This window comes from Leuciscus leuciscus (assembly GCF_965113295.1).
Source record: "Leuciscus leuciscus genome assembly, chromosome: 3".
Lineage (NCBI taxonomy): Eukaryota > Metazoa > Chordata > Actinopteri > Cypriniformes > Leuciscidae > Leuciscus > Leuciscus leuciscus.
Genome location: NC_138727.1, coordinates 64,944,347 through 64,956,566, shown reverse-complemented (window position 1 = coordinate 64,956,566; position 12,220 = coordinate 64,944,347). Strand labels below are relative to the sequence as shown.

At 34.5% G+C, this 12,220-nt stretch overlaps 2 protein-coding genes across 5 annotated transcripts in view; one reads left to right on the top strand and one right to left on the bottom strand.

Moving 5' to 3' along the window:
• Positions 1–12,220, top strand: part of LOC309495384 (NACHT, LRR and PYD domains-containing protein 3-like) — a 211,012-nt gene that overhangs the window by 27,882 nt on the left and 170,910 nt on the right. The window lies entirely within an intron of this gene.
• Positions 1–12,220, bottom strand: part of LOC309495382 (NLR family CARD domain-containing protein 3-like) — a 76,976-nt gene that overhangs the window by 60,791 nt on the left and 3,965 nt on the right. Inside the window, exons 4-7 of one of the 4 annotated variants that reach the window (XM_082165086.1) lie at positions 11,898–12,071; positions 11,618–11,791; positions 10,549–10,595; positions 8,043–10,463 (exon numbers count right to left, since the gene is read on the bottom strand). In XM_082165086.1, the coding sequence (XP_082021212.1) occupies positions 9,937–10,463; positions 10,549–10,595; positions 11,618–11,791; positions 11,898–12,071 (922 nt within the window). In that variant the 3' untranslated portion in view covers positions 8,043–9,936. Of the gene's footprint in view, positions 1–364; positions 528–8,042; positions 10,464–10,548; positions 10,596–11,617; positions 11,792–11,897; positions 12,072–12,220 lie in introns of those variants that run through there. The other 3 variants (XR_014204644.1, XR_014204643.1, XM_082165088.1) reach the window with 3 other exon arrangements.

The following is a 12,220-nucleotide window of genomic DNA, read 5'->3' as shown; positions in this document are numbered from 1 at the left end:
TGAATGTCAACTGATGCACTGTTGACAAGCTACTGAATGGCTACTAATAACTAGTAAAGTCTCAACAAACGGACTATCAAAATAAAGTGTTACCGAGTAGGTCATGTTCAGAAGTCTCCATCTCTGGTAATGACTCAAATATTTGTTGTTAATTCTCACAATGCATAATGACATATATTGGTTTCACTAGATATAATTGGGGCTCTTCCAGTGATTTGATATTTATACAGAATGAAAATTTAAGTTAGAAAATGTAATCCATCTGTGTATATTTTGTAATGAATGTTTACACTTGAGCTAATATGTTAGCAGTTAAAATACTTTATATAGTTTATACTCACATAGTATCAGTGGTCACTGGTTTATCACTGAGGTCAAGAGGATACTCCATGGATCTGTCACTCTTCATAGACACACAGCTGGGTTCAGGAGATCTCTGGGACTGAGAACACCCCTCCTCTGTTTTCTCATTGAGACTCATTTTAAAAGCAGCGTCACTCTTCTTTCTATCCAGAAAGCTATTAGTCCTGTCAATATACTTTATAAATTAGGAAAATTCACATAATTTATCCATAGAAAGACACAAGACAGCAGAAGAGCCATTTGCTTTAAACTTGTACTTACCATGAAAATATCCTGCTGGTTTATGCTGCTTTTTCAGCCTCTTTCCTTTCCAATGTGAAGCTCTTGTATGTTTCTGCTTTCAGTTTTAGCTGTTCTACTGGTTACACCTGCTTTACTCAGAGTTCAAGGAGGAGTGTCATGAAGTAATTGCAGAACAGTGCAAAAGCAGAACAGTGTCCAATAAAAACATGTTTTGAAAAAGGAAAGATGCTGGTAACCTTCACATTTACCATGTGTTTTGTTTTAACCCTCTCACACCATAAGCAATGAAAAGCAAAACACAAGCTATTCAGAATAAGTTTAATTAAAGACATACAAATTGCACTTATTTAATGTGTTACTGCAAACACCATTTAAATCAAATATTCAAAAATGAAAAGGATAATGTAGCGCTGAACACCTGTATAAACTGCATATAACCCCAATTCACAAACAGTGCAGCACATGTGCAGTTAGTGGGAAATAAACAGCAAGCTAGCCAATAAATCAAAATGCATCAGTGATAAAAATGACTTCCATGATCTCCTAAAGACAAACATTTTATATTCTGTTAAACCAACTTTTATCTGATTAAATGCAATGAATTCTGTACATGCCCACTTCTGCTTTTATCCTCAGTGAAAACAGCAACTTCCAGTGTGAAGTAGGCTATGGGAATTGTGAAAAAATGAAGCACAAAATTAAATCTGAATTAAATCAGACAGCAGGACACAATGTTAATTTGATCTCACACTAAAGGATTTTAAAGCTTCTGGAACTCGTTAGAATGGTATATTTTAATATAATATAATATAATATAATATAATATAATATAATATAATATAATATAATATAATATAATATAATGTGGTGAACATATTAAGTTAGGATGGTATGCAGGATCCCTCTCTAACTGTTGGTGTGGATGAAAATGTGCCACACTGATTAGATCCTCAGTGAATAAACATAAACAACTGTTTGGCAACATCAGATAAAATGATAAGAAAACTTACAGGGCAAGGAGAGGACTTCTCTTCTTATCATTGACTGTTAACACAACCATTCACGGGTCAGATTTAACAGATAAACCAGATAAACGAATGCATGGACGATGACTTGACCGCTTCTTATCGTGTTTGGTCTTTATCTGTTCCATACAATGCCTTTAATAATTTGAAAGAGGTTTGGTAAAGAAATAATGCATGGGCAAACCCTAAAGACACTGTTTTAACGCTGTATTTTAAGCAATGCAAATGAGTTCCACACTAGGTTGGGCAACACCGTTACGGCTACTTCAGACACCAGTGGTCAATCCATTCCAGGATTGGAAAGGCGCCAGATTTCAATCTCCTCCTCATCAGAAAGGGTAATATGTCCCCCGGGTAGACACACCCTTGTTCTACATTTCCAACTCGACTGGGAAGGAGACACTAACAGACACACCACATCCTGAGTTTCTGACCTGATGAGGAAAGAGACTACAAGATTGTTGACTAACCCTTACGACCCCTCCAGCAGTGCAGAAAGGACCTCTGCTTCGGCAGACACTGCCTGTCCCACACGGCTCCTCAGTGACACAGCCAGTCTGCAAAAGACCCTGTGAAGATCCAACTAACCCAGATGCTCGGTACAGTCTTTAAGGACACTCTTGGTGCAACTTAAGTTCAGCATCCTCCAGTCCAGCTTAGCATTGACTACAAGATGGCAACTCTACTCCCTTCACGCATCCCACATCACCAGTGTAGGACGTCTCTAATGCCGGACTGATCACCGACTGTGTGGAACAGACATATAAACTTACCAAACCTGTTTCTGGAGACCTTGGCTGTAGTTTATTACTGCAGCAAATTTGCAGCAACTTAGATAAAGATCATACGGTCTACTTCAGATAACAGCTTAGATAACAGTTTCCTGAGGTCATCTGGTTACAAATAATAGGTATATTGTTTGTTTAATGATAAATTCATTTTCAATTCATTAATGATTCATTCATTTATCCCCATTTTGCCAGAGCCATTATGTGGTTTCCCATAAGAAGCATTCCCATATAATTCTCCTCCATTACTACATTCAGTTCAACAGCATTGCATGTATCCGTTCTCTGTTCACATCATTTATTTGTTTTGTTTTGTTTTGTTTAATTCAGTACTTTTCTTTTTGGTTATTAGTTTATAATCATTTAGCAGTGTATATTCATTATTAGCATTATTAATCATTGTGGTATTTACTCTTTCATATCTACTATTAATAAATTTCATTAATTTGATTAAACCTGTGTCTTGATTGTGTTGAAGATCAAACACTCTACTAGTTGTCCAGACTCTCACAAATCCTTCAGATAAATCAGCTGATCAACTCCCTCTAGATTACATTAATTGTAAATGATCTAACAGCTCTTTTGGACTTGTCTTAAACTGTTAAGATATTATTCCTGACTGGTTCCCCGTATTGCAAAGGGCGAGGGGTCATCTGATACACTCATAACCACACCTGAAGTGACACGTGATCAAAAATCACTACATCATCTGTGAATTAAGTAGAAATCACTATCAAATGACTATAATATAATATAATATAATATAATATAATATAATATAATATAATATAATATAATATAATATAATATAATATAAGTTGTAATTGATAATTAACCAAAATATGACAGTTTGCTATGGGAGAATATTACAGCCTGCCAGAAAATTGCATAACCACAGAAATTTTCATGTTGTTTCCCCATTCCTCATTGTTTTCAGTGCGGTAGATTTACTGAACTCAGCAGTAAACATGTTAAAATGCACTATATATAAACTTATATATAAAAAAAAATTGGCTTGATACGGTTAACATGTAATGACACAATAAAAAACTCTATTCAGTGAATGAATCCAGTCATTATACTCCGTAATGTAAAGTTTGGGTTCTGTTCAGTGTAAATTAATCACCATTGGATGCATATTATGTCCTCCTCTCATATTTAATGTCAGCCAAGATTGTAGTTCTCAAAAGTCACACTCCAGATAACCATATTTGTTTTCGTTACTAAAGGAAATATTATAAAAATGATGTGTGGACACGTTGAAAATGTCTTACATAAACATTTGTACAGGGACTTCAAGTCAGTGACAGGGGCACAAGACAAAGTACAAACTATACGCTGTATGTGCACAGTTTGAGTTATTTTAGGTTATATTGAGGTCTAGATGAGTAATCAAACTCCGATAAGAAGTTTTTTACTGAGATTTTGTTTTTTGGTGGGGTGAATATAGGCACAATATGGGCTTGAGAAATGAGCCCTACATGGGTTTGTCCATACTGGGGCTAATTGAACACATGGACAATCCATATATAGAGCCCATATATACCTCAGATTCATATTGTGCCTACAACAAATTGTGGCACCAACTGACAACATGTTTTGTTTTTATTCCTATCTTTATGGCCTGTGGTCCAACTACAGTGTCTGACTCAGTATATGCTCTTATGATTTGTTGCTGAGTTCATAATTGTGTGAAACAAAGAAAGCTGATGTGTCTGACGCAGCAACATGAATCTGAAGTAGACCGCATGATCTTTAGTAGAATTAATAACTCATGTTCAACTTATTTTGTCCTGCAAAGGTGACCGATTTTGCTGTTACACTGTGAGGTATCAAATCTTTCAGCAAAATTGATTTGACTACATAACATAATTATTTTTTGCAACTTAAACAGGAAACACATTTCTCTGAAGCACCTCAGAGACCCATGAGCAAAGATGGCAGCGAGCAGGACACATTCCAGTCAAGCAACTATTGAGATGAATGGCAATGGTGACAATAATGAACACTAGGTGTTATAGACCTCATCGATGAAACATAGTGCATATCAAAAGAGACAAAGTTCAAACAGTTTTTGGAGTCTAACTTTACACTTTCATTTTCATCATAAATAGATCAGCTCTTGTTATCTCTTACTTACACAAATCTATTTGTTTATCTGACCGTCTTTGTCCAGAAGGAGGCGCTACATGATCATTAGAGGTCGAAGAGGAACCACAGGTTTGCTTACAGTTCCTGGGATAGTTTTTACTACTGAATGATCCGGTATATTCGAGAGTTTCTCTTCTTGTGGGTGTGACTGTGAGAAACGTGAGCCCCTCAAAATTCAAACTTGTTTAATTTATCTCAAAAATATAATAAAGTTTCACATTTTCACACAAAAAAAGTATACTACACCTGTTCACATTTTCAAATATGAACAGTCTAATAAGTGTATTTGACTGTTTAAGTGCAGAAAGCAGTGAAAAAGAGCATAATCCCAAACTGAAACTCAAGCCCTGTAACGCCAACAATATTCATCCGGAGCAAATGAAACGAGTGAGTGAGTGGAGGCGGGTTTGTGTGTAACTCACTGTCGGAGATATGAGAGAGAGAGAAAGCACAGATGATATCATGTGTCTGTTCTGCGGAAAATGAGTATTGGAAGCGTTTCAGATATTTCAGTATCGATATGTATCGAAAAATCAATTTTCGACCATATTACATTGCACATAGTTTATAATTTTGCACTTAGTTTATTATTATTATTATGCCTTTTTAAAAGACTACATCTGAAAAATGTATATATTATATATAAAATTCAACCTGCCAAAGTGGCTAGTAGGAATGTCTGCATTACACGCCAGTGCTGAAATACACCCGCATTTGGCAGGTTGGCGAGTGTTAATGTCAAGCCTGGGTTACAGCAGAGTGAATAAACTATGGCACTAGTCTAAACTAACACTGACCATTTTTACTCTTGGTTCTGTTTAGCTTTTTAGAAGAAATAAAAAGAAAAAAAATACATTTGCTCACATCTCAGACACATTAATGTTGTGATTAGTAATTAGTGATATGACATCATTGACAGGCGACACAATGACACGGGCCGTTACACTGGTTAAAATAGCTAATTTTTGCGGATTGATTGAAACATTTGGGATAATGTAAGTACACAAGTCAACAAAATATATAACACTGTTTTAGTGGTTTTTGGATATTTTAGTAAAATAATATTATGGTGTATTTAAATACAAAATAACAATAGATGCACATTTCAGTTAAAAATAATACCGACCTCTTGTGGAAAACTAATATAACATGGCATTTTCATGACTATTGCCACTAGATGGCCTTAATGCACTGTGAACTAAATGAAATTGACATTTTTTTATTAACTAACATTAATAAAGGTTATTAAATGCTGTAATAATATATTGTTCATTGTTAGTTTGCGTTAGCTAATGCATTAACTAATGTTAAGACCTTATTGTATAGATTTACCACATGATCTTTGAAATACAGGCTTGTATGAAACAGCACACAAGAGTCAAGGACTCACCCACTGCTGTATAAAAATACATCTGTTGGAATTGATGCAATTAACACTCAGTGATGGATATATATATATATATATATATATATATATATATATATATATATATATATATATATATATATATATATATATATATATATATATTCAGTGACTGAACGCCAGAAAAGATGTTTATATTCCACAGTTCCTTTTAGTGTAAATGAATCATCATTTTGTATATATCTCCATCATTTGGCATAATGGCAATTTTTTTAAAGGCACCTCTGCATAACCATTTGTTTAATGTTTGTTATTAAAGGAAATGTAGGCTGTCTTATATAACAACTTGTTTAGTGTCAGGGCCATAAGGCAGCGAAGTCAAAAACAAAGTACGAATCTAAGTTGTATCTTGGCAAGGAACAACATCTGTTTGTGTCGCTAATGGAGGATAAATGTGTACAAACACTAGTGTGTTCATGCTTCGTGCTGATTGGATTTTTGTGATTGACGAAACAGAATATTCTTCTTCTTCTTCTTTGAGTTTTTAACGCAGATTGAAGCTTGAGTGTTGCACTACTGCCATCTTCTGGAGTTATTTAACTCAGACCTATACAAAGCAGCATGTCATAGACTCTCCATTATTCCTATATTTGTAAGGAAGCAGTTCAGTTATCTTCTGCCTTGTCCACTCCTCCTGCATTCAGTGTGTTCTTTACTCCACATATTGTTATTCCTATTTATTTTTTTATTTCTTGCAAATAACATGCACATATATCATGCACATATATTACAGTTTCTTTAACAATGGTCACAAAAGCCAGTTTTTCCCGGAATGATTCCCTATAATGTGAAGTGTTCAATTCAATTTATGATGTCATATTCTTAACTTTGTCATGATCATTTCCTCTTTCATGTTTCTTTCTTCTCTTACTATCTCTTACAATGCCAACTCTATTCTGAATAATTCACCTTCATCGTTATATTCCCGGTGCCACTGTTGCCACTCTTTAACAATTCCTTTCCATTCAATGATGTTTCCTTCCGATCTTCAGAGACTAATGTCAGTATCTATTTTTTCTGTTTCTTAAGGCTTGTTTAGCTTGTATATCTGCTCTTTCATTGATCATAATGTTTATATAAGTGGGAACCCAAATAAATACATCTCAGTTTCATTATTCTTGAGTGTATTGTCATTATTCTGTAAAATAACCCCTGATGATTTCTGATTCTACCTGTTTTGAGGCTACACAAGACAGACTGAGTCGCCACAGATTAGAACTTTGTTTTATACACACACTGCCCGGCCAAACAATATAATCGCTGTTTGGATTTAAATAGTCAAATGCTTAAGAGTCTATGATTTGATAATTATCACAGTGATCATTATGTTTCTAGCATGTTAAATTCAATTAAATTAAATTCACGTTTATTTGTATAGCGCTTTTCACAATACACATCGTTTCAATGCAGCTTTACAGAAAATGCATGAGTCCACATTACAACTTAGAGTGATCTGTTATCAGAGGAAACTGTCTAAGTTGTGTATTTCATAAATGTACATATACATAATCACACTTAGCTAATTAAACTATGTAATAATTTAATGCAGAAACAATGAGCTCATTGAAGTGATGAATACTTGTTTGTTAGCAAATGATAACTTCTTTATTTCTTATAATAAATTATTGACATCAGTTCTTCTAACCCTAATGGATGAAGTGTGTAGCTTTTCATGTCTTATACAACCATGTAGAAAGACACATCATGGCTATATTCCAGGATGACAATGTCAAGATTCATCAGGCTCAGATTGTGAAAGAATGGTTGTGAGAAGCATGAAGATTCATTTTCACACATGAATCGGCTCCTCTGAGTCCAGAAATTAAATTCATTGAAAGTCTTTGGGATGTGCTGGAGGAGACTTTACAGAGTGCTGGACTCTTACATTGTCAATATAAGATCCTGACCAAAACTGATGCACCTCTTGATGGAAATAAATGTTGTGATGTTATTTCCATCTAGATGTGCGTGAGTTTTTGTTTGAGATCTTATATTGACAATGCATGAGTCCAGCACTCTGTAACTGAGTGGGGTCAGTGAAAAATGTAGATTTTGAAACAACATATTAAGTCGACTAGATGATCATCAGAGGTCGAAGATATTCTAATCACAATCCAGTCCAGTCTGATAGAGTTCAGACAAATGCTGCTAAAACACTGTTGTTACCTCTATGTCTAATGTTAACATTCATATCATCTTCCTTTCTTTATTCATATAAAATTGTGTACACATAAAGTCATATTCACTGAAAACATGCATGGGAACAAAAGTGATCAAATTAATTGAATGCCTCTTACAGTTCATTAATTATTGAGCAAACTGAAAGTACATATAGGTTGATCTGGGGTTTTGTCAGACTGAACTGTGTGATGGATACAGGACACAAAACACTGCATATTTGCAATAAAAACATTGCAGTAACGGTACATTTGGAGGAACTGGTTAATTCGCTTTTGTCTCACACACACAATCCTGAGAAAACGGGAGGATCTCAGTGACTTTCAGTGACTTGTTCAATCATTGCTCAAACCACAGCTCTTATTACTTATTATGGTTTCACCGGCCTCATGTGACGCTTATAGACTCTCTGACATGTGAAGCATGAAGAGCTGCTGAATATCTCTCTGATTTCCAAACATCTTCTGTATGTCCTCTGCTGTATTTTTGTGTCATATGAAATAGTTTGTCTCCTCTTTACAGTCAAGAGATGAAAGCTGCTGGAGTTTCTTCACACAGAGTATCTCTAGAAGAGTAAAGACTGTCATACACACAGTGCCAGTCAGAGTCAGTGTGTTCGTAACCCTGAAACGATGCCCTCACTCTTTAAACATTTCTAGCAGAACAGTTTCACTGTAAACAGACGACATACAGTGAATTAATTTAAAAGAACATTTGTATGTATTACTTTTTATGCTGACAACAGGCCAACAGTATATAAGGTGCCACATTTATTAAATTAATAAAAGGAAACAAACTGCACGTCTAAAATTGTATTGTAAATTAAAATGACATGACAGTGCTGACTCAATAAAGACATGTATGATCTTTAATTCACATTTGTTCTATTTAATATAGTGTTTTAACCATTCATGTTTTACAACATTTTTACATTTTACATGTACTACATTTTTCATTTACTATGTGGTTACATTATTTCATCAACAAATTTTGAAAGCACTAACAACCTATTGATGTGAGCTTAATTTCCATTAGGCAAAGTAATACCCCTGTTCCTTTTTGTATTTCTATGTTTTAAAATCCTCTCAGCTCCCTTCCATCTGTCCTATAAGAGAAGAAGTGAGAGAGACACTGTGATCCAGTGATCTGCTCCCCGATTCAGGCCAAATTAGAGAGAATAAGAGTAATTACTTTTAATTGCTGATTCTATTCTATTTTAATTTAATTAACAATTAAAAGTAATATAAAATAAATGAATGAAGTCGATTAAAGTGAATTAACATTAATGTAAATAAATAAGACATCCACAATGATTTGTACATAGTTTTTACAAAGTGGTGGCATGATTCTTGCAGACAATTAATAAATTAAATTCAGGGTGGAGGGAGTGGAAATGTTTAGTGACTTGTTACCATATATTAAAACTTGCCATTTATAATAGTATATTCTTGGTTTTTCACAACATCCTCCCAGGCCATTTTACAATCAAAAGTTATAGATAAATACAATGACATGTCAGCACCTAATAAACTGACAGAGGATTAAGCAGAGTAGATTGAGTACAGTTGTATTTTTTTTTTTTTTTTACTAGATGCTTTTATCATAACAAAATTACTTTCTGAGAACTGTCCCAATCCCAGTGTGAACATGCATATACAATAATCATCCGTAAGCAACTTGCATGAGAAAGGAAACATTCAGTGTTACAACTGTACTCCATAAAATCTGCACTCAGTCTACTTTGGATTTTAAGTGTTTGTTGTTAAATCTGACACAGAAACAGTTCGGACTCAAAAACCTTAAATCCAGCACAGAGGGGTTCAGTGAATGTGGTGTTGAATGTGTGTAAGTGTGTGAGTGTGTGTGTGTCAGAAATGCTGTAGAAGGACAGAGTGCCAGCCGACACGTCCAGATACACTCCAACTCTCTTAGATTTTGGTACATGGGTTGGTATGTGATTGCACACATTATTGTGCCAGACAGCGAATCCATTACCAGTGCAAAAAAGACACCATGATTTGTCATTGTATCCAAACTTACAGACAGTTTCTTCTTTCCTGCTGATTCCTTTATAGGTCACTGCTACACGAGCCCAGCCAGTCCGTTCAACCTCCCAGTAACAGCGTCCATTCAAACCTTCTCGACACAGTACCTGAGGAATATCAGCAAATCTCTCTGGATGATCAGGATACGGCTGATGCTCTTCCACATATTCTATCTTTCTGTTCTCTTCAGACAGGATGAGATGAGTGTTTGCTGTGTTTGGATCCATTGTAAGATCACAGGCATCTGAACACAAGAAGAGAGATAAAAAGTTTATTAATTTCATTTGGTTTCATTAAATGTGCAAGAGTTTGTCAGAAAAAGAACCTACACTTTTGTAGTCCTGATTTTATCCTGAAGGGCCCTCCATGATCTAAACTAAAAAAGACACACAAACATACAGACAAAACAAATTGTAAGTAGTTTGAATAGATATTCACATACAGACTGTTAATATAAAGAGTCAAGTCATATTTATTTGTACAGCAGATTTCTCAATACATATTGTTCCAAAGCAGCTTCACACCCATACACAAAATAAATATATTTGAAATATATTTTCAGAGTATATTTTGGAATATATGCAAATATTTGAAATTGGTCCAATACATATATTTCACACTTAACATCATATATATATTTTTTTTATATTTCAGAATATATTTCAATGTATTTGGAATATATGCCACATTTATTTTTGACACTTTTGGGGACCCATACAGAAAAAAATACATTGAAATATATTCTGAAATATAACAAAAATATATGATGTTAAGTGTGAAATATATTTATTGGGCCAATTTCAAATATTTGCATATATTCCAAAATATACTCTGAAAATATATTTCAAATATATTTCTTTTGGTTATGGGCAGAGCCGTATGTTTCAATGTCTTGAGATTTTTTATATCTTGATGTCTTCATACCCCTGTAAACAGCTTTACAGGAAATATACTGCAGTCTTTATGAGCTCCTAGTGAACAGCCGAAGGAGCTAAAATGGATTTGATATATGCATATAACTGTAAAACAAATTATTTAATATTTAGTTGTAAATTATTTGCATTCAGTAACTCTGTAACCAATAAATAACAGTACATGGGTATCTCTACCATATTCAAATTCTTAATAACCCATTTTATATATTCTAATTAACATACTCAATGTTTTAGTTTTAGTTTAGCAAGCACTTTCTGCAAATATTGCCCTTTAAAGTAATATGTAAAAACTGCAATAAAGAAAATGGTACAAATACATGTTGCGAGTTAAAATATGGATTTCATTGTTACATGCAGAGATCGGAAGAACCAGAAGAAGAATTAATGATTTTACTTTCGAAGCAAAGTTTGTTTAAAAGCTCAAACTTCAATTATTTGAGTTCTTAGCTTGTACCCCACATACTTAAGTGTCTGCAGTGAGCAGTTTGGATCATTCAGTTTCTCAGAGAGCAGCTTGACTCCTGAATCTCCTGGGTGATTGTAGCTCAGATCCAGCTCTCTCAGGTGTGAGGGGTTTGAACTCAGAGCTGAAGACACATAATCACAGCCTTCCTCTGTCACCATACAGCCTGACAGCCTACAGACACACACAGTCAGATCATCTACAGACACACATCAACAGTAAACGGGTTGTTTTAAAGCCAGTATGGAACCACCAGGAATAGCTCAATGTAAAAGTCAACCTGAGTATCTGCAGCTGGCAGCTTGGAGTCTTCAGTCCATCAGAGAGCAGCTTCACTCCTGAATCCTGCACATCATTGTTACTCAGATCAAGCTCTCTCAGGACACAGTATGAGGATTGAAGAGCTGATGACAAACTCTCACAAGACTTAGCAGTGAGATTACAGCCAGCAAGACTGAAATATATGAAATTTATATATTTTTAACTGCATTCTACAATTAGAATTGCAATCATATCAAAATCATTTTGTAAAAATGTTTTTTTTTAAACCAAAAAAAAAAAATTAAGATGTATAAGTTATCACAACAATTGTGATTATATTCA